Below are 24,129 nucleotides of genomic sequence, written 5' to 3' on the forward strand. Positions count from 1 at the left end.
TACTTTTCCTTCCAAATTCAGAAATCGGGGGGGAAAAAGCAAAGAAAAATGTCCTACTGTTTCCCAGCAGCACCTCACATACATGCCTTGGGTGCCTACTAAGCACTCAAGCCATGTAAATAATACGAAGAGGCTAAAACACTCTCCCTGTTCCAACACCTTGCAATACAGGTGAACAGATAAAAACATGGGTACAAACACTACGTACTAATGTCACTGAAGCAGTGTGACACTATTTATGTATACGACACTCCTCCACAAATAGCAAATGTGAAATAAAGGACAGTCAACATGGGCTTCCCTGGTGGCACAGTGGTTGAGAGTCCGCCTGCGAATGCAGGGGACACGGGTTCATGCCCCAGTCCAGGAGGATCCCACATGCCGCTGAGTGGCTGGGCCCGTGGGCCCGTGGGCCATGGCCGCTGAGCCTGTGCACTCCGCAGCGGGAGAGGCCACGGCAGTGAGAGGCCCGCGTACCGCAAAAAAAAACAAAAAAACAAAACTCAACAGATAACTTTTGTTTATCTCGGTGTCATTTCTCTTTCTTTTTTAACATCTTCATTGGAGTATAATTGCTTTACAATGGTGTGTTAGTTTCTGCTTTATAACAAAGTGAATCAGTTATACATATACATATGTTCCCATATCTCTTCCCTCTTGCGTCTCCCTCCCTCCTACCCTCCCTATCCCACCCCTCTAGGTGGTCACAAAGCACCGAGCTGATCTTCCTGTGCTATGACGCTGCTTCCCACTACCTATCTATTTTACGTTTGGTAGTGTATATATGTCCATGCCATTCTCTCACTTTGTCACAGCTTACCCTTCCCCCTCCCCATATTCTCAAGTTCATTCTCTAGTAGGTCTGTGTCTTTATTCCCATCTTACCCCTAGGTTCTTCATGACCTTTCTGTTTTTCTTAGATTCCATATATATGTGTTATCATACGGTATTTGTTTTTCCCTTTCTGACTTACTTCACTCTGTATGACAGACTCTAGGTATACAGATTGCCAACAAACACATGAAAGAATGCTCAACATCATTAATCATTAGAGAAATGCAAATCAAAACTACAATGAGATATCATCTCACCCCAGTCAGACTGGCCATCATCAAAAAACCTAGAAACAATAAATGCTGGAGAGGGTGTGGCAAAAAGGGAACCCTCCTGCACTGTTGGTGGGAATGTGAATTGGTACAGCCACTATGGAGAATAGTATAGAGATTCCTTAAAAAACTACAAATAGAACTACCATACGTCTCAGCAATCCCACTACTGGGCATATATCCTGAGAAAACCATACTTCAAAAAGAGTCATGTACCACAATGTTTATTGCAGCTCTATTTACAATAGCCAGGACATGGAAGCAACCTAAGTGTCCATCAACAGATGAATGGATAAAGAAGATGTGGCACATATATACAATGGAATATTACTCAGCTATAAAAAGGAATGAAATTGAGTTATTTGTAGTGAGGCGGATGGACCTAGAGTTGGTGTCATTTCTTACTCTACCATGTCTCCCTCCCACGTGCCCACACATGGAAGCAACGCTCTTAGCTGCTTGACAGGATGGTAGCTCCCTTGGGTTGCTTACCAAGACCCAATTTTCATTCAGATCAGAGCTATCCTACCCCCTCACTTGAATCTGGCTTTTCCTTCTGTATGTACAACATCTGATAAGGGTTGGCGTGCCTAGAGTTTTAACATTTGAGGTAAAGGAAACTTTATGCAGATTCTGGCTTGTTATGGATTTTCTCTGACAGTAGAGAGATTCAAACCCTAGCCAATACCTGCCAGTCTAAGAACAGAGACAGAGCCACTTAAAAGGATCTGGCTTGCTGTAACTTTAAATGTAATTCATGTTACTTTTTTCTATGACATCATATTTTTTTCAAAAATCTTTAAACATTTTATTAACTTTGAAGAAGGAATAAGAATAGCTCCCTTAGGGCTTCCCTGGTAGCGCAGTGGTTGAGAGTCCGCCTGCCGATGCAGGGGACACGGGTTCGTGCCCCGGTCCGGGAGGATCCCACATGCCACGGAGCGGCTGGGCCCATGAGCCATGGCCGCTGAGCCTGCGTGTCCAGAGCCTGTGCTCTGCAAGGGGAGAGGCCACAACAGTGAGAGGCCCACGTACCACACACACACACACAAAAAGAATAGCTCCTTTAGAAACTAGACACACTGAAGCACTGATCTATTCACAGAGCTTCTACACAGATGAAGAAGTTCATATCAAATGGACAAAAAATAGTACAGAAGACCTATACACAGAAAGATTGAGAAAAATCCATCTCTAGAAAGCAGGTCAGAGGGACTCAAAGACCTCACTGAATGTAAGAGAATCACTGGGAAGCCACGTAAAACCTTCTGCTGGGGCATAAAGGTAGGAACCAGTCCATGTAGTCAAGAAAACGCTCTTTTTCCTCCTGATCTAAATGCTTGCCTCCAGTCTGGGTTCACAGAAAGGTCCTGATCATTTGAACTGGTTGTCAATCAAGGTTCCCTTCATTTTCGCTTTCTTGGCTTCCAGTTCAGCCTGGAAAGGAAGAAAAGTATATGTCCTGATACATGACATGAAATTCTGATTTTCCTGCCTTATTCTAACTGCCCCAACACTATCCCCTCATGCTCATTTAATACAAACTAGAACCGTATTTCTAAAATTGTGATGAAACTCTAGCAACTGCTTTCCAACCTTTCTGATGTTATGACACACATTGAAGATAATAATATCTGTATGGTAAAACGGGGTAAACAAACAGGGCTGTGGTCTATCAGTGTAGGGATCCCACAGCTCCAGGACCCCTGAAGCACTGGAGGAATCAATATCATGACATATCAGTATCCTATTTGTGGCAGAACAGGAGGAAGAACACTGTTCTAGAACAGTGCTACTTAAAGTTGTGCAGTCCATGAAGATACACACAAAAATTGAGAGTAAGCATTTAGAAACTTTTATAGCAATTTGACAGAGGAATTATAAAGTAAAATAATCTCATAAGAAGAATTCAGGCAAATTCATTTTTATTGCATTTTATAAATTACAAATCTACTCTTGACAAATTTTAAAACAAGAAGCAAGCACTGGTCCTTCACCTCAGAAAATCTGATAAGCACTGCTCTAGATCACTATGGCAAGGTAAAGCAGCTCTCAAGACCCACTACCTCTGTCACCAAAAACTCCTCTACAGTCAGTAGAATAGACTGGTATACTTTTCGATGAGGCACCAATGCTGGGATGTCTGATTTGAAAGAAATATCATAAGTAACTTATGATCAGGAAAACAGAAACATAGGCACCATCACATATAGACGTGTGTGCTCAACAAAGAGCCCAGGAATAGCGCAGACAGTGGTGGTGGAAGCAGTGCTTTAAGAAACAGCGACCAGCCCCAATCCTGGTGCCCCACTGTATGCCTCATATCCTGGGAGAGCACCCATGAGCCCCGATCTTGAACTCCTGACCTTGGACCACAAGTAGCAGATTAACTTATCATTCTTGTTAGGGTTGTATAACAAGACCTATCATTTGGGGCTTGGATCCTGTGGTCACTATCCCAGAGAAGGGTATGTACTGACAGCCACGGCCCACAGTTAGACACCTGGCAGCCAGCCACACCATAACCCCCGACAGACTTCCGAAAGGATTCCCCCCCCTGCCGGAGGGTCTTTCAGACCGAGGAACCCAAACAGTCCAGACCAGCGCCTGCCACCCCCCGGCCCCACCACTCACCAGCTCCTGCAGCCGCCTCTTGCTCATGCCTTTGCGCTCCAGCTGCTTTTCAATCACCTTGGCATTCTGCGCATACGAGTCAGCAACTTCTCTCTGAGGGAAGAAAGAAGCACCCTTAGACCAGCAGTCTCACCAAAGAAGAGCAACAGAGACCTCGGGAGAAGTTTATACTCCTCAAATTATGAAATTATTACTGAAATGGCAAGACTGCTCCCTTTCCACTCTTCAGCTTTTCCATAATCCGGGAGAGTCAGGTTTCAACCGAAACCACATTTAAATAACAGATAACATCTCTCTGTAAACATCATTATACTGAAATACCATAAAGGTAATTGCTGCTCTTGCTAAGGACAGACTCCCACACCATCAGAGCTGGACTGGAAGGGACTTGAAATTGCTGAGCCCAGTAGTTTTTCAACTGAAGAGGGATGAGGAGGGATTTGCCCCCTAAGGCATCTCAAAAAACAGTATGAAAAAAATGACTGATCTAGTCCAACTCCCTACTCCTTATCTTACAGAGATGTCCCTGAGACCCAGGGAAACGGGAACCAGCCCGGTATCACAGCGTTTCTTAGTAGCAGAGCAATATCTACGAGAGAAGTTTCTAGTTGTTCTGTTACTCAATGCTCTGCTTCGAGAGTCCCCTCCCCCCGCCCCGCATTCCAATTCCCCTGAGAGCAGGAGCACTTACAGCCTCAATCTCCTCTTCCTCTTCATCAATAGTAGACACAGTGACAGAGCTGAACTTGCCCATGTCTTTAGTCCGTTTCGTCATCATCACCTGGAGTTGCAGGAAGAGGAATCAGTCTAGTTTACCTCAAGAGGCTCTGTGAGTTGTGTGTGTGTATGTGTGACTGGGTGTGTGCAAGTGTACAAGCCTGGTTCCTGGGGGCAGGGGACCTCCTTGGGACAGGCTGGCCTATCTAAAAGTGCCCATCTTTTAATGTGCATTATATTTTTCTAGTATTTGCCATCAAGGGTTTTTAAAAGTATATTTAAAGACTAGCCTTAAAAAAAAAAGACTAGCCTTATTCATTCAATTTTTAATTGTTCACACTGGAAAAAGGAGAAATTTCAAAGGAAGTAAATGTGAATAAAAACCATACAATTTCTAACTTTACTCATAGAGCAGATGTAGGAAAGAAAAGAGAACACATAATAGGTGTTACAATTTTATAGCATCTGCTTACACACAAAAATGGCATTCTCTTAATAAAGGGCAGTTTCTCATGCACCATAATCTTATTTAAAATTTTAGGGCTAAATCTGTAGCTATGTTAACCCATCTGTCTCCTTCAGTGATAATTACTTTCTTAGGAGGCTCTTGTTTCTGAGTATATATGTTCGTCTTCCCAAAACCCTGGCCAAACTTGACTACTGCTCCATCCACAATGAAGGTCACAGGAGCATTCTTCGGTTGGGACTGGTAGAAGAGTGGCAGCCCGCACCTGCAAACAGCAAAGTGAATCTCAGGGAGGCCTCAGAATCCAAATCCCCAAAACAGTGTTTCACAAAGTGTGCTTAGACTCTGGGAATATTTGTGTTTGTGGCATAAACTGATGATTAGCTCTTCCCAGTGTTTCCCAAAACTACTTGGTAAGAATCACTGACGGTTGGGCTTCTCTGGTGGCGCAGTGGTTAAGAATCTGCCTGCCAATGCAGGGGACACGGGTTTGAACCCTGGTCCGGGAAGATCCTACATGCCGCGGAGCAACTAAGCCTGTACACCACAACTACTGTGCCTGTGCTCTAGACCCCGCGAGCCACAACTACTGAGCCCGTGTGCTACAACTACTGAAGCCTGCGCACCTAGAGCCCGTGCTCTGCAACAAGAGAAGCCACCGCAATGAGAAGCCCGTGCACCACAACAAAGAGTAGCCCCCACTCGCAGCAACTAGAGAAAGCCCGCAGCAACTAGAGAAAGCCCGCATGCAGCAACGAACACCCAATGCAGCCAGAAATAAATAAATTAAAAAAAAAAAGAATCACTGATGGTGCTTGTTAAAATTGCTGATCAGATTCTGAGGGCCCTCCCCCAGAGGATCCTGATTCATCAACTCTGGGGGATGAGGGCCAGGAATCCGTCTTAGCATCCCAAGTGGTTCTTATAATTAGACAAGTTTGGGAAACGCTGGCTCCTGCTACTGATTGCTTTCCAGTTAAAACTACTGCCATTATTCCCAGCAGTCTGGGTAACTAGTTTGGGGATTCTGTCTAGTTTTGTTTTTGCAGCGTCAAGAAGGAGCATAGGGTTTCCCTGGTGGTGCAGTGGTTAAGAATCCACCTGCCAATGCAGGGGACACGGGTTGGAGCCCCAGTCCAGGAAGATCCCACATGCCGCAGAGCAACTAAGCCCGTGTGCCACAACTACTGAGCATGCACTCTAGGGCCCGCAAGCCTCAACTACTGAAGCCCACACACCTAGAGCCCGTGCTCTGCAACAAGAGAAGCCACCGCAGTGAGAAGCCCACGCACTGCAACGAAGAGTAGCCCCCACTCGCCGCAACTAGAGAAAGCCCGCACACAGCAACAAAGACCCCTCTCAGCCAAAAATTAAAATTAATTAATTAATTATTTTTTTTAAAAAAAGAAGGAACATAAAGGCTCCACTGCAGTGGTCTTCCAACTAAGCTCTGTAGCAATCGTCATGCTTTCTTTGGTTGGTCATTTCTTTTTAAAAAAAAATAATTAATTTATTTATTTTTGGCAGCTTTGAGTCTTCATTGCTGCACACAGGCTTTCTCTAGTTGCAGCGAGTGGGGCTTACTCTTCGTTGCAGTGTGCAGGCTTCTTATTGCGGTGGCTTCTCTTGTTGCAGAGCACGGGCTCTAGGTGCACAGGCTTCAGTAGTTGTGGCGCACAGGCTTAGTTGTTCTGTGGCATGTGGGATCTTCCCAAACCAGAGCTCGAATCCATGTCCCCTGCATTGGCAGGCGGATTCTTAACCACTGCACCACCAGGGAAGTCCTGGTTGGTCACTTCTATTATACTTCTTCAACTAAGTGAAGTAGACCCATACCCATAAGATATGATTAAAGTAGTCTAACAAATCTAATGTGGCTGTAAACTAAAATGCCTTCTTAGCCATTTCCCTGCTTTAATTCTAGTCTGAGTCTTCTGAGAGCCAAGATTGAACTGTAATTCATCAACAAGATTAAACTTATTATAGTTTAATATTCTCATTGTAACAACCTAAAGCTGGAAATCATATATATCTTTAAATAATACTCTCTAAAGTTCTTGGGTCTGTAGTCCTATAACAGACTTTATAAATAAGTTTGGATTAAATTACACTATGTTGGGGTTTCCCTGGTGGCGCAGTGGTTAAGAGTCTGCACTCCTAATGCAGGAGGCCCGGGTTCAATCCCTGATCAGGGAACTAGATCCCGCATGCAGGCTGCAACTAAGAGTTTGCATGGCACAACTAAGGAGCCCACGTGCCACAACTAAGGAGGCTGCCTGCCACAACTAAGACCTGGTGCAACCGAAATAAATAAAAAATAAATATTAAAAAAATTACACTATGTTACATTTACCATATGACCCAACAATTCCACTCCAAGAGAAAACACATGTTCCCACAAGATTTATACTAGAATGTTCATAGCAGCTTTATTTATAATAGCCAAAGCCATTAACAACTCAAATGCCCTTCAACAGGTCAATGGTTAAACAAACTGTGGTGCAATGACTACTACTCAGCAATAAAGAGGAACAAATTACTGATACACATAACAACTCAGATGAATCCCCAAAGCATCATGCTACATGAAAGAAACCAGATGTAAGAGATACATATCGTATGTAGTAGAACACATACTGTAGAATTTACATCACATTTTAGAAAAGGTAAAACCATGGTAACAGAAGGCAGATCAGTGCTGGCGAGTGGAGGGGTGAGGAAGGAGACTGATTGCAAAGGAGCACTGGAAACGTCTATGTCACAGGAGTGGTGATGTTACATGGCTCTATGCTTTTGTCAACGCTCATCAAACTGTATACTTAGGAAGGGCAAATTTTATTATATATAAGTTACACCTCAGTGAAAAAATAATACTATGTTTAAAAACCCATTTTTGTAAAAAAAAAAAAACAAACAAACAAAAAATAAAACCATTTTTGTGGCCAGCTGGTCAGAGATGTAACTTGGTCAGTTGCATCTCTTTAAGAAGCATACTGGTATTTGCATAATTGAAGTTTGAAGGCAGGTAAGATTATAGGGATAAAGATATAACAGAGAATTGTCTCCAAATGATTCTTTTCCTAACACATCATTGCCTCTACTTGCTTATGCTCAGAGAAACCCACACTGTTAATACTTACTTTGCACATTTCTTCCTGTACTGTCGTTCAATGCCTTCAGGCCTGCACAGAAAATGGAAGTTAAAAAACAAAAGATACAAACAAATCTCATAACCTACCAACCTCACTAGCTCATTTCTTCAAATGCTAAAAGGGCTTTTCAAAAGTTATCCTTGGGCTTCCCTGGTGGCGCAGTGGTTGAGAATCTGCCTGCCAATGCAGGGGACACGGGTTTGAGCCCTGATCTGGGAAGATCCCACATGCCGCGGAGCAACTAGGCCCGTGGGCCACAACTACTGAGCCTGCGCGTCTGAAGCCTGTGCTCCGCAACGAGAGAGGCCGCGATAGTGAGAGGCCCGCACACCGTGATGAAGAGTGGCCCCCGCTTGCCACAACTAGAGAAAGCCCTGGCACAGAAACGAAGACCCAACACAGCAAAAATAAATAAATAAATAAATAAAGTAACTTAATTAAAAAAAAGTTATCCTTTCATAGCTCAGCTGCTTATTTACACATATATTCATTTTAAAGCATTCCTTCCTTCCACAAACACTTACTGAGCCCCTAAAATGGGGCAAGCACCTCCCTGACAGAGGAGGAGGCGCTGTAGTAGCTGTGGTCACAGCAGCAGTTGGGGTCACTGTAACAGTGACAACAATAACAAGAGTGGCGATCACTGGTATAGCTATTATTATGGACCAGGGGCTGTTCTAAACTGCATGTGATCCTTACAACAACCCTGTGAGGTAGGCCATGTTATCATTCCCATTTTACAATTGAGGGCGCCTAAGCACAAAGCAGTTACACAGTTCGCCTGAGGTCATAGAGTTAGGAGTAGAATACGTTGAATTCAAGCCCCGGCAGTCAAGCTCAAGAGCCCACGCAACACCGCCTTAGATAATCAACTGGGAAATAAAGATTCTTCCACCCATCCAGTTGCTTAGCAGAAACCTGGGACTCATCTTTGTCTTCTCTTTCCCTCATCTCCCACAACCTACTTCGTCAGCAAATCCTGTGGATTTTTACTGTATCTACAAAAAAGGTCTTAAACCTGTCTACTTGTCTGCACCCTCCTGCCACCATCTCAGCCCAGGGCACCAGTATCTCTGCCCCAGACTACTGACACAGCTTCCTAACTGGTCTCTGCACTTTCCCTTCCTGTTTCGATTTTTTAAATGGGTAACGTGCACATGGTATATGAAAGAGTATAATGTGAAAGGTAAATATCCTCCCTACTGCCCAGTTCTCTTCACCAGAGGCAAATACTGTTTCCAATTTCCTTGGTTCCTCCCAGAAAGAGTCGATGATACAACCAAAGAATCCTTCTTGGCATATAAAGAAAATATTTTTTTCTCTTCCTTTTATGACAAATGTAGCAAACCTTATACTACTCTCTACCTTTTTGTTCACATAAAAATCGTTTTTATTTTAAATTTAATTTTATTTATCTTTCTATACAGCAGGTTCTTATTAGTCATCCATTTTATACACATCAGTGTATACATGTCAATCCCAATCGCCCAATTCAACACACACACACACACCCGCCACCTTCCCCCCTTGGTGTCCATACGTTTGTTCTCTACTTCTGTGTCTCAATTTCTGCTCTGCAAACCGGTTCATCTGTACCACTTTCTAGGTTCCACATATATGCGTTAATATATGATATTTGTTTTTCTCTTTCTGACTTACTTCACTCTGTATGACAGTCTGTAGATGCATCCACGTCTCTACAAATCACCCAATTTCGTTCCTTTTTATGGCTAATATTCCATTGTATATATGTACCATATCTTCTTTATCCATTCATCTGTCAATGGGCATTTAGGTTGCTTCCATGACCTGGCTATTTTAAATACTGCTGCAATGAAAATTGGGGTGCATGTGTCTTTTTGAATTATGGTTTTCTCTGGGTATATGCCCAGTATTGGGATTGATGGGTCATATGGTAATTCTATTTTTAGTTTTTTAAGGAACCTCCATACTGTTCTCCATAGTGGCTGTATCAATTTACATTCCCAAAAACAGGGCAAGAGGGTTCCCTTTTCTCCACACCCTCTCCAGCATTTGTTGTTTGTAGATTTTCTGATGATACCCATTCTAACTGGTGTGAGGTGATACCTCATTGTAGTTTTGATTTGCATTTCTCTAACAATTAGTGATGTTGAGCAGCTTTTTATGTGCCACTTGGCCATCTGTACGTCTTCTTTGGAAAAATGTCTATTTAGGTCTTCTGCCCATTTTTGGATTGGGTTGTTTGCTTTTATAATATTGAGCTGCATGAGCTGTTTATATATTTTGCAAATTAATCCTTTGTCCATTGATTCGTTTGCAAATATTTTCTCCCATTCTGAGGGTTGTCTTTTCGTCTTCTTTATGGTTTCCTTTGCTGTGCAAAAGCTTTGAAGTTTCATTAGGTCCCATAAGTTTATTTTTGTTTCTATTTCCATTACTCCAGGAGGTGGGTCATAAAAGATCTTGCTGTGATTTATGTCAAAGAGTGTTCTTCCTATGTTTTCCTCTAAGAGTTTTATAATGCCTGATCTTACATTTAGGTCTCTAATCCATTTTGAGTTTATTTTTGTGTATGGTGCCACTCCCTTCTGGCTTGTAGAGTTTCTGCTGAGAAATCAGCTTCTAACCTTATGGGAGTTCCCTTGTATGTTATTTGTCGTTTTTCCCTTGCTGCTTTCAATAATTTTTCTTTGTCTTTAGTTTTTGCCAAGTTGATTACTATGTGTCTCGGCGTGTTTCTCCTTGGGTTTATCCTGTATGGGACTCTCTGCGCTTCCTGCACTTGGGTGGCTATTTCCTTTCCCATGTTAGGGAAGTTTCTGACTATAATCTCTTCAAATATTTTCTCAGGTCCTTTCTCTCTCTCTTCTCCTTCTGGGACCCCTATAATGCACATGTTGTTGCATTTAACGTTGTCCCAGAGGTCTCTTAGGCTGTCTTCATTTCTTTTCATTCTTTTTTCTTTATTGTGTTCCGCAGCAGTGAATTCCACCATTCTATCTTCCAGGTCACTTATCTGTTCTTCTGCCTCAGTTATTCTGCTGTTGATTCCTTCTAGTGTATTTTTCATTTCAATTACTGTGCTGTTCATCTCTGTTTGTTTGTTCTTTAATTCTTCTAGATCTTTGTTAAACATTTCTTGCATCTTCTTGATCTTTGCCTCCATCCTTTTTCCGAGGTCCTGGGTCATCTTCACTATCATTTTTCTGAATTCTCTTTCTGGAAGATTGCCTATCTCCATTTCATTTAGTTGTTTTTCTAGGGTTTTATCTTGTTCCTTCATCTGGTACATAGCCCTCTGCCTTTTCATATTGTCTATCTTTCTGTCACACTTAAAAATCTTGCTTAAAAAATATATGTGATCCTTCCCCATCAATTGATAAAGAGTTGCTTCATTCTCTTTAAGGGCTGCATTCCATCCATTTGTATGGATGAACCAAAATGTCTTTTACCTGCTGTATAAACTTGTAGAGTGTATCCACTTTAAATTCTGATAGATACAGCCAAATCACTCTCTAGAGAAGTTGAAGCAATTTATACCCCCACCACCAATGTGAGACTTCCTGTTTCCTTACAGTCTCACTGACACAGTATGTTATTAAAATGTATTATTGCCAATCTGGCACGTGAAAAATGTGATCTCATAATTTGCATTTCTTTTTTTAAAGAGTGAAGTCGGGCACCTTTTCATATATTTAAGAGGCATTTGTATTTTCTTTTCTGTGAACTGTCAGTTCATATTTTTTGTGTATTGAGTTGTCTTTTTATTTTATATTATGGAGACTTGCAAACGTTAAGGGGCCTTGCAAATATTTCTTCCCCAGTTTGAGATTTGTCTTTGACTTTTTTCCCCCGTGGAAATTTTAGATTTCTGTGTGGTCAAATCAATCGTGTGTATGATAGTTAGGCCTTCTCCACTCTAAATTCATATCTAAAATAAAAATTCTGATCGCTTATTCTAGAACCTTCTTCCATTACCATCTCACTCTAAATCATTCTCTAAATAGAGGCAAGAGTGGCTTCCCACGACAGCTAGAATAAAATGCAAACTCCTTACCATGGCCTTCTAGGCACTGACTGAGCAGAGAATGGGGCCTAGCCTCATCTCCTACATTCCCTCCCCACCTCACTGTGCACTCTCCACACCAGCCTTCTTTTGTTCTTGGAACAAACAAGTGCTTTCCCACCTCTGAACTTTCACACACACTCTTCTCTCTGCTCGGAATGCTCTTCTCACCACTTTGCCAAGCCTGTCTCATTCTCATCTTTTTTGGTCTCAGTTCAACTATCACTTAGACATAGAAGCCTTCCCTGAACACCTTTTCGAAGAGGTTTTCATGTGATTCTGTATGAGCCCTTTGTTTCATTCATATGACTTTCCATAATCATAATTACTTTATTTTTCTGTCATCCCACTAGACTGCAAGGTCCATGAGATCAGAAGTCAGCAGAGACCATGCCTGTCTCACACTCTATCCCCAGAGCTAAGCATAGTACTGCAATAAATACTGACTAAATGAATTCTTATAAGAATTTAAGTTTAGTGAGGAAAATTGTAACCATGGAGGTAAGTTCTTAAATGGAGGAATGTATATGGTGTAATGGGAACACAGAGGTGGGAGCACCAAGTCTGTCTGAGGCAGTCATGGAAGGCTTCGTGTGGAGGTGATGTTTAAGTCAACAGTCCTGATAGAAAACAGTATTTCAGGCAGAGGGAGAACTATGTGCAAAAGGCAAAACAGTACAGCATATTCACAGAATTACAAATAGTCTAATGTTCTTGGGACCTAAAAAAATCAAGGGAGTACTACTGATCTTACAGACATAAAAAAGATTCTAAGATTATACTATGAACAACTATATACCAACAAACTAGATAACCTAGATGAAAAGGACAAATTCCTAGAATGATAGAATGACACAAACTACCAAAACTCACTGGAAAAGAAATAGAAAATGTGAATAGACTATAACAAGTATAAAGAGATTGAATTAGTAATCAAAAAACTTTGCACAATGAAAAGTCCAGGACCAGTGGCTTCACTGGGGAATTCTACCAAAAGTTCAAAGAAGAATTAATACCAATGCTTCACAAACTTCAGAAGAGGAAGAAACACTTCCCAACTCATCTTATGAGGCCAGTATTACCTCAATACCAGCCAAAGATATCACAAGAACAACAAAAACAACAAACTAGAGATCAATATTGTTTAAGAATATACAGACAAAAATCCTCAAAACAAACAAACAAACAAAATACAGGGGCTTCCCTGGTGGCGCAGTGGTTAAGAATCCGCCTGCCAGTGCAGGGGACATGGGTTTGAGCCCTGGTCCAGGAAGATCCCACATGCTGCAAAGCAACTAAGCCCGCGAGCCACAACTACTGAGCCCACGTGCCACAACTACTGAGCTCGCATGCCTACAGCCTGTGCTCCACAACAAGAGAGGCCACCTCAATGAGAAGCCCGCGCACTGCAATGACGAGTAGCCCCCACTTGACACAACTAGAGAAAGTCCGCACGCAGCAACGAAGACCCAATGCAGCCAAAAATAAAATAAATAAATAAATTTTTTTAAAAATACAGGCAAAACTGAATCAAGCAACATATAAAGAAGGTTTACAGCACATGGCCAAGTAGAATTTATCCCAGGAATGCAAGATTGGTGCAACATACAAAAAAAATCAATCAATGAGATACACTATAATAATAGAATAAAAGAGAAAACACACATGATCATCTTAACAGATGCTTAAAAAGCATCTGACAAAATTCAAAGCCCCTTCAATATACTAGAAATAGAAGGGAACATCCTCTACCTTATAAGGGGCATCTATGAAAAATTCACATCTATTAAGCCACATAAACTAACATCATATTTAATGGTGAAAAACTGAAACCTTTCCCTCTAACATCAGGAAGAAGACAAGGATATCCACTCTCAACACTTCTATTCAACACTGTACTGGAAGTTTTAGCCAGGGCAATTAGGCAAAAAAAGAAATAAAAAGCATCCAGATTAGAAGGGGAAAAGTAAAACCATCTCTATTTGCAGATGATATCATCTTATATATAGAAACCCTAAAGCATACATACACATACACACACAGACACACACACACACACACTCTTAGGACTAATAAACAAGTTTAGTAAAGCTGCAGGATATAAGATCAGTATTCACAAATTAATGGTAGTCCTATACACTAGAAATGAACAATCCAAAAACGAAGTTAAGAAAACAAGTCCAGTTACAATAGCATCAAAAATAATAAAATACTTAGGAATAAATTTAACAAAGGAAGTGCATAACTTGTACACTAAAAACTACAAAACATCACTGAAAGAAATTAAAGACCTAAGTAAATGGAATGACACTTCATGTCCATGGATTGAAGACTTAATATTGTTAAGATGGCAATACTTTCCAAACGAATCTACAAATTCAACACGATCCCTATCAAAATCCCAGCTGGCTTTTTTGCAGAAATTGACAAGCTGATCCTAAAATTCACATGGAATTGTAAGGAATCAAGAATAGACAAAACAGTCTTGAAGAAGAACAAAGTTGGTGGACTCGTACATAATTTCAAAACTTAATACAAAGCCACAGTAATCAAGACAGGGTAGTACTGGCATAGGACAGACATATAGATCAATGGAACAGAACTGAGAGTCCACAGTAAACCCATACATATATGGTTAATTTATTTTCAGTGGTGCCAAGACCATTCAATAAGAGAAAGAATAGTCTTTCAATAAATAGTACCAGGATAACTGGATATCCACACACAAAAGGATTAATTTAGATCCCTACCTCACACTATGTACAAAAATTAACTCAAAATGGGGAGTTCCCTGGGGGTCCAGTGGTTAGGACTCTGCACTCTTCCACTGCAGGGGGCCCAGGTTTGATCCCTGGTCAGGGAATTAAGATCCCACAAGCTGTGTGGTGTGGGCAAAAAATAAATAAACAAAAAATTTAAAAATTAACTCAAAATGGATGAATGACTTAAAGGTAAGAACTGGGACTTTCCTGGTGGTCCAATGGTTAAGACTCTGTGCTTCCAGTGCAGGGCGTGTGGGTTCGATCCCTGGTCGGGGAACTAAGATCCCACATACCAAGGGGCAGCAAAAAAAAAAAAAAAGGTAACAATCAAACCTATAAAACTGTTAGAGGGCCTCCCTGGTGGCGCAGTGGTTGAGAGTCCGCCTGCCGATGCAGGGGATGCGGGTTCGTGCCCCGGTCTGGGAGGATCCCATATGCCGCGGAGCGGCTGGGCCCGTGAGCCATGGCCGCTGAGCCTGCGCGTCCGGAGCCTGTGCTCCGCAACGGGAGAGGCCACAACAGTGAGAGGCCCGCGTACGGAAAAAAAAAAAAAAAAAAAAAAAACTGTTAGAATACATAAGTATAAATCTTCAAGACCTTAGATCAGGCAATGGTTTTCAAAATATGACACCTACAGCACAAGCAATCAAAGAAAAAATAGATATAAATGGGACAATTAAAATGAAAAACTTTTGTGCTTCCAGGAATACCATCAAGAAAGTGAAAAGGCAACCCACAGAAAGGGAAAAAATATTTGTAAATCATATATCTGATAAGGGACTAGTATCCATAATAAAAAATTCTTACAACAATAAAAAACATAAGTACTCCATTTTAAAAATGGACAAAGAATTTTTTTTTTTTTTTTTTTGTGGTACACGGGCCTCTCACTGTTGTGGCCTCTCCCACTGAGGAGCACAGGCTCCGGACGCTCAGGCTCAGTGGCCACGGCTCACGGGCCCAGCCGCTCCGCGGCATGTGGGATCTTCCCGGACCGGGGCACGAACCCGTGTCCCCTGCATCGGCAGGCGGACTCTCAACCACTGCGCCACCAGGGAAGCCCAAGAACTTTTTTTCATTTATTTATTTTATTTATTTATTTTTGGCTGTGTTGGGTCTTTGTAGCTGTGCATGAGCTTTCTCTAGTCGTGGCAAGCAGGGCCTACTCTTCATTGCGGTGTGCGGGCTTCTCATTGCAATGGCTTCCTTTGTTGCGGAGCATGGGCTCTAGGCACGTGGGCTTCAGTAGTTGTGGCTCACAGGCTCTACAGCTCAGGCTCAGTAGTTGTGGCGCATGAGCTTAGTTGTTCCGCAGCATGTGGGATCTTCCCGGACCAGGGCTCGAACCCATGTCCCCTGCATCGGCAGGCAGGTTCTTAACCACTACGCAACCAGGGAAGCCCAAAAATGGACACAGAATTTGACTAGACATTTCTCTAAAGAAGATACATAAATGACCAATAAGGACATGAAAAGCTCAACATCATTAGCCATCAGGGAAATGCAAATCAAAACCACAATGAGGATATTAGGGGTAAGATGGCGGAAGAGTAAGACGCGGAGATCACCTTCCTCCCCACGGATACACCAGAAATACAACTACACGTGGAACAACTCCTACAGAACACCTACTGAACGCTGGCAGAAGACCCCAGACCTCCCAAAAGGCAAGAAACCCCCCACATACCTGGGTAGGGCAAAGCGAAGAGATCCCCACACAGAGGATCAGTGCCGAGCGGCACTCACCAGCCCGAGAGGCTTGTCTGCTCGCCCGCCGGGGCGCACAGCGCGGGAAGCTGAGGCTCGGGCTTCGGTCAGAGCGCAGGGAGAGGACTGGGGCTGGCGGCGAGAACTCAGCCTGAAGGGGGCTAATGTGCCACAGCTAGCCGGGAAGGAGTCCGGGAAAACTCTGGAGCTGCCGAAGAGGCAAGAGACTTTTTCTTCCCTCTTGGTTTCCTGGTGCGCGAGGAGAGGGGATTAAGAGCGCTGCTTAAAGGGGCACCACAGACGGGCGCGAGTCGCGACTGAAAGCGCGGAGCCCAGAGACGGGCGTGGGACGCTGGGGCTGCTGCTGCCGCCGCCAAGAAGCCTGTGTGCGAGCGCAGGTCACTGCCCACACCGCCCTTCCGGGAGCCTGTGCAGCCCACCACTGCCGGGGTCCCGGGATCCAGGGGCGGCTTCCCTGGGAGAACGCACGGCGCGCCTCCGGCTGGTGCAACGTCACGCCGACTTTTGCCGCTGCAGGCTCGCCCCGCACTCCGTGCCCCTCCCTCCCGCCCGGCCTGAGTGAGCCAGAGTCCCCGAAGAGGCTGCTCCTTTAACCCTGTCCTGCCTGAGCGAAGAACAGACGCCCTCCGGCGACCTACACGCAGAGGCGGGGCCAAATCCAAAGCTGAGACCCAGGAGCTGTGAGAACAAAGAAGAGAAAGGGAAACCTCTCCCAGCAGCCTCAGAAGCAGCGGATTAAAGCTCCACAATCAACTTGATGTACCCTGTATCTGTGGAATACATGAATAGACAACACATCATCCCAAATTGAGGAGCCCGGAGTCAGTGCTGTGCCTCTGAGGTGGGAGAGCCAACTTCAGGACACTGGTCCACAAGAGACCTCCCAGCTCCACATAATATCAAACGGCAAAAATCTTCCAGAGATCTCCATCTCAACACCAGCACCCAGCTTCACTCAACGACCAGCAAGCTACAGTGCTGGACACCCTAAGCCAAACAACTAGCAAGGCAGGAACACAACGCCACCCATTAGCAGAGAGGTGGCCTAAACTCATAAAAAGTCTGCAGACACCCCAAAACACACCACCAGACGTGGACCTGCCCACCAGAAAGACAAGATCCAGCCTCATCCACCAGAACACAGGCACTAGTCCCCTCCACCAGGAAGCCTACACAACCCACTAAACCAACCTTAGCCACTGGGGACAGACACCAAAAACAACGGGAACTACGAACCTGCAGCCTGCAAAAAGGAGACCCCAAACACAGTAACATAAGCAAAATGAGAAGACAGAAAAACACACAGCAGGAGAAGGAGCAAGATAAAAACCCACCAGATCTAACAAATGAAGAGGTAATAGGCAGTCTACCTGAAAAAGAATTCAGAATAATGATGGTAAAGATGATCCAAGATTCTATTTCCCAGATCCAAAACCTTGGAAATAGAATAGACAAAATGCAAGAAACAGTTAACAAGGACCTAGAAGAACTAAAGATGAATCAAGCATCGATTAAAAACACAATACATGAAATAAAAAATACTCTAGATGGGATCAATAGCAGAATAACTGAGGCAGAAGAACGGATAAGTGAGGTGGAAGATAAAATAGTGGAAATAACTGATGCAGAGCAAAATAAAGAAAAAAGAATGAAAAGAACAGAGGACAGTCTCAGAGACCTCTGGGACAACATTAAACGCACCAACATTCGAATTATAGGGGTTCCAGAAGAAGAAGAGAAAAAGAAAGGGACTGAGAAAATATTTGAAGAGATTATAGTTGAAAACTTCCCTAATATGGGAAAGGAAATAGTTAATCAAGTCCAGGAGGCACAGAGAGTCCCATACAGAATAAATCCAAGGAGAAATACGCCAAGACACATATTAATCAAACTGTCAAAAATTAAACACAAAGAAATCATATTAAAAGCAGCAAGGCAAAAACAACAAATAACACACAAGGGAATCCCCATCAGGATAACAGCTGATCTCTCAGCAGAAACTCTACAAGCCAGAAGGGAGTGGCAGGACATAATTAAAGTGATGAAGGAGAGAAACCTGCAACCAAGATTACTCTACCCAGCAAGGATCTCATTCAGATTTGATGGAGAAATTAAAACGTTTACAGACAAGCAAAAGCTGAGAGAGTTCAGCACCACCAAACCAGCTTTACAACAAATGCTAAAGGAACTTCTTTAGGCAAGAAACACAACAGAAGGAATATACCTACAATAACGAACCCAAAGCAATTAAGGAAATGGGAACAGGAACATACATATCAATAATTACCTTAAATGTAAATGGACTAAATGCTCCCACCAAAAGACACAGATTGGCTGAATGGATACAAAAACAAGACCCATATATATGCTGTCTACAAGAGACCCACTTCAGACCTAGAGACACATACAGACTGAAAGTAAGGGGATGGAAAAAGATATTCCATGCAAATGGAAATCAAAAGAAAGCTGGAGTAGCAATTCTCATATCAGACAAAATAGACTTTAAAATAAAGACTACTAGACGAGACAAAGAAGGACACTACCTAATGATCAAGGGATCGATCCAAGAAGAAGATATAACAATTGTAAATATTTATGCACCCAACATAGGAGCACCTCAATACATAAGGCAAATACTAACAGCCATAAAAGGAGAAATTGACAGTAACACACTCATAGTAGGGGACTTTAACACCCCACTTTCACCAATGCACAGATCATCCAAAATGAAAATAAATAAGGAAACACAAGCTTTAAATGATACATTAAACAAGATGGACTTAATTGATATTTATAGGACATTCCATCCAAAAACAACAGAATACACATTTTTCTCAAGTGCTCATGGAACATTCTCCAGGATAGATCATATCTTGGGTCACAAATCAAGCCTTGGTAAATTTAAGAAAATTGAAATTGTATCAAGTATCTTTTCCGACCACAATGCTATGAGACTAGATATCAATTACAGGAAAAGAGCTGTAAAAAATACAAACACATGGAGACTAAACAATACACTACTTAATAACGAAGTGATCACTGAAGAAATCAAAGAGGAAATTTAAAAATACCTAGAAACAAATGACAATGGAGACACGACAACCCAAAACCTATGGGATGCAGCAAAAGCAGTTCTAAGAGGGAAGTTTATAGCAATACAATCCCACCTTAAGAAACAGGAAACATCTCGAATAAACAACCTAACCTTGCACCTAAAGCAATTAGAGAAAGAAGAACAAAAACATCCCAAAGTTAGCAGAAGGAAAGAAATCATAAAAATCAGATCAGAAATAAATGAAAAAGAAATGAAGGAAACGATAGCAAAGATCAATAAAACTAAAAGCTGGTTCTTTGAGAAGATAAACAAAATTGATAAACCATTAGCCAGACTCATCAAGAAAAAAAGGGAGAAGACTCAAATCAATAGAATTAGAAATGAAAAAGGAGAAGTAACAACTGACACTGCAGAAATACAAAAGATCATGAGAGATTACTATAAGCAACTCTATGCCAATAAAATGGACAACCTGGAAGAAATGGACAAATTCTTAGAAATGCACAACCTGCCGAGACTGAACCAGGAAGAAATAGAAAATATGAACAGACCAATCACAAGCACTGAAATTGAAACTGTGATAAAAAATCTTCCAACAAACAAAAGCCCAGGACCAGATGGCTTCACAGGCGAATTCTATCAAACATTTAGAGAAGAGCTAACACCTATCCTTCTCAAACTCTTCCAAACAATATCAGAGGAAGGAACACTCCCAAACTCATTCTACGAGGCCACCATCACCTTGATACCAAAACCAGACAAGGATGTCACAAAGAAAGAAAACTACAGGCCAATATCACTGATGAACATAGATGCAAAAATCCTCAACAAAATACTAGCAAACAGAATCCAACAGCACATTAAAAGGATCATACACCATGATCAAGTGGGGTTTATTCCAGGAATGCAAGGATTCTTCAATATACGCAAATCAATCAACGTGATACACCATATTAACAAATTGAAGGAGAAAAACCATATGATCATCTCAATAGATGCAGAGAAAGCTTTCGACAAAATTCAACACCGATTTATGATAAAAACCCTGCAGAAAGTAGGCATAGAGGGAAATTTCCTCAACATAATAAAGGCCATATATGACAAACCCACAGCCAACATCGTCCTCAATGGTGAAAAACTGAAACCATTTCCACTAAGATCAGGAACAAGACAAGGTTGCCCACTCTCACCACTCTTATTCAACCTAGTTTTGGAAGTTTTAGCCACAGCAATCAGAGAAGAAAAGGAAATAAAAGGAATCCAAATTGGAAAAGAAGAAGTAAAGCTGTCACTGTTTGCAGATGACATGATACTATACATAGAGAATCCTAAAGATGCTACCAGAAAACTACTAGAGCTAATCAATGAATTTGGTAAAGTAGCAGGATACAAAATTAATGCACAGAAATCTCTGGCATTCCTATATACTAATGATGAAAAATCTGAAAGTGAAATCAAAGAAACACTCCCATTTACCATTGCAACCAAAAGAATAAAATATCTAGGAATAAACCTACCTAAGGAGACAAAAGACCTGTATGCAGAAAATTATAAGACACTGAAGAAAGAAATTAAAGATGATACAAATAGATGGAGAGATGTACCATGTTCTTGGATTGGAAGAATCAACATTGTGAAAATGACTCTACTACCCAAAGCAATCTACAGATTCAATGCAATCCCTATCAAACTACCACTGGCATTTTTCACAGAACTAGAACAAAAAATTTCACAATTTGTATGGAAACACAAAAGACCCCGAATAGCCAAAGCAATCTTGAGAACGAAAAATGGAGCTGGAGGAATCAGGCTCCCTGACTTCAGACTATACTACAAAGCTACAGTAATCAAGACAGTATGGTACTGGCACAAAAACAGAAAGATAGATCAGTGGAACAGGATAGAAAGCCCAGAGATAAACCCACGCACATATGGTCACCTTATCTTTGATAAAGGAGGCAGGAATGTACAGTGGAGAAAGGACAGTCTCTTCAATAAGTGGTGCTGGGAAAACTGGATAGGGACATGTAAAAGTATGAGATTAGATCACTCCCTAACACCATACACAAAAATAAGCTCAAAATGGATTAAAGACCTAAATGTAAGGCCAGAAACTATCAAGCTCTTAGAGGAAAACATAGGCAGAACACTCTATGACATAAATCACAGCAAGATCCTTTTTGACCCACCTCCTAGAGAAATGGAAATAAAGACAAAAATAAACACATGGGACCTAATGAAACTTAAAAGCTTTTGCACAGCAAAGGAAACCATAAACAAGACCAAAAGACAACCCTCAGAATGGGAGAAAATATTTGCAAATGAAGCAACTGACAAAGGATTAATCTCCAAAATTTATAAGCAGCTCAGGCAGCTCAATAACAAAAAAACAAACAACCCAATCCAAAAATGGGCAGAAGACCTAAATAGACATTTCTCCACAGAAGATATACAGACTGCCAACAAACACATGAAAGGATGCTCAACATCTTTACTCATTAGAGAAATGCAAATCAAAACTACAATGAGATATCATCTCACACCGGTCAGAATGGCCATCATCAAAAAATCTAGAAACAATAAATGCTGGAGAGGGTGTGGAGAAAAGGGAACACTCTTGCACTGCTGGTGGGAATGTGAATTGGTACAGCCACTATGGAGAATGGTATGGAGGTTCTTTAAAAAACTACAAATAGAACTACCATATGACAGAGCAATCCCACTACTGGGCATATACCCTGAGAAAACCATAATTCAAAAAGAGACATGTACCAAAATGTTCATAGCAGCCTTATTTACAATAGCCCGGAGCTGGAGACAACCTAAGTGTCCATCATCGGATGAATGGATAAAGAAGATGTGGCACATATATACAATGGAATATTACTCAGCCATGAAAAGAAATGAAATTGAGCTATTTGTAATGAGGTGGATAGACCTAGAGTCTGTCATACAGAGTGAAGTAAGTCAGAAAGAGAAAGACAAATACTGTATGCTAACACATATATATGGAATCTAAGAAAAAAAAATGTCATGAAGAACATAGGGGTAAGACAGGAATAAAGACACAGACCTACTAGAGAATGGACTTGAGGATATGGGGAGGGGGAAGGGTAAGCTGTGACAAAGTGAAAGAGCGGCATGGACATATATACACTACCAAACGTAAGGTAGATAGCTAGTGGGAAGCAGCCGCATAACTCAGGGAGATCAGCTCGGTGCTTTGTGACCGCCTGGAGGGGTGGGATAGGGAGGATGGGAGGGAGACGCAAAAGGGAGGGGATATGGAAACATATGTATATGTATAACTGATTAAATTTGTTAAAAAAAATTAAAAAAAAATTAAAAAAAATTAAGACTGTTACAAGAGAAAAAAAAAAAAAACCACAATGATACCATCTCATACACACTAGGATAGCTATATCAAAAAGGTAGACAATGGGCTTCCCTGGTGGTGCAGTGGTTGAGAGTCTGCCTGCCGATGCAGAGGACGTGGGTTCTTGCCCCGGGAAGATCCCACATGCCGCAGAGCGGCTGGGCCCGTGAGCCATGGCCGCTGGGCCTGCGTGTCCGGTGCCTGTGTTCTGCAATGGGAGAGGCCACAACAGTGAGAGGCCCGCGTATCGCAAAAAAAAAAAAAAGGGGCAGACAATAACAATTATTGGCAAGGATGTGGAGAAACAGGAACTCTCATATACTACTGGCAAGAATGTAAAATGGTGCAACTGCTTTTGAAACCACGCTACCAGGTCCTCAAAAGGTTAAACACAGAGTTACCATATGATCCAGCAACTCATACATATCCACCCATGAGAACCAAAAGCATGTTCACACAAAAACTTGTACACAAATGTTTACAGCAGCATTAGCCATAATACTTTAAAAAGTTAGTTAAAAAAAAAAAAACAACACAGGACTTCCCTGGTGGCACAATGGTTAAGAATTCACCTGCCGGGCCTCCCTGGTGGCGCAGTGGTTGAGAGTCCGCCTGCCGATGCAGGGGATACGGGTTCGTGCCCCGATCTGGGAGGATCCCATATGCCGCGGAGCGGCTGGGCCCGTGAGCCATGGCCGCTGGGCCTGCGCATCCGGAGCCTGTGCTCCGCAACGGGAGAGGCCACAACAGTGAGAGGCCCGCATACCGCAAAAAGAAAAAAAAAAAAAAAAGAATTCACCTGCCAATGCAGAGGACACGGGTTCGAGCCCTGGTCCAGGAAGATCCACATGCCGCGGAGCAACTAAGCCCATGTGCCACAACTACTGAGCCTGTGAGCCACAACTACTGAAGCCCGTGCACATAGAGCCCATGCTCCGCAACAAGAGAAGCCACCGCAGTGAGAAGCCCGTGCACCACAACGAAGAGTAGCCCTCACTTGCCGCAACTAGAGAAAGTCTGTGCATAGCAACGAAGACCCAACGCAGCCAAAAATAAATAAAGCCCAAATGTCCATCAACTGATGA

At 42.3% G+C, this 24,129-nt stretch overlaps 1 protein-coding gene across 2 annotated transcripts in view; it reads right to left on the bottom strand.

Moving 5' to 3' along the window:
* Positions 1-705: 705 nt before the first annotated feature.
* The window catches only part of STEEP1 (STING1 ER exit protein 1), a 31,760-nt gene continuing 8,336 nt past the window's right edge, over positions 706-24,129 (bottom strand). Inside the window, exons 3-7 of one of the 2 annotated variants that reach the window (XM_082610857.1) lie at positions 8,064-8,105; positions 5,050-5,188; positions 4,432-4,521; positions 3,741-3,833; positions 706-2,543 (exon numbers count right to left, since the gene is read on the bottom strand). In XM_082610857.1, the coding sequence (XP_082466983.1) occupies positions 2,481-2,543; positions 3,741-3,833; positions 4,432-4,521; positions 5,050-5,188; positions 8,064-8,105 (427 nt within the window). In that variant the 3' untranslated portion in view covers positions 706-2,480. The remainder of the gene's footprint in view (positions 2,544-3,740; positions 3,834-4,431; positions 4,522-5,049; positions 5,189-8,063; positions 8,106-24,129) is intronic. The other variant, XM_082610858.1, reaches the window with a different exon arrangement.

Source organism: Mesoplodon mirus (genome assembly GCF_964341445.2).
Source record: "Mesoplodon mirus genome assembly, chromosome: X".
NCBI lineage: Eukaryota > Metazoa > Chordata > Mammalia > Artiodactyla > Ziphiidae > Mesoplodon > Mesoplodon mirus.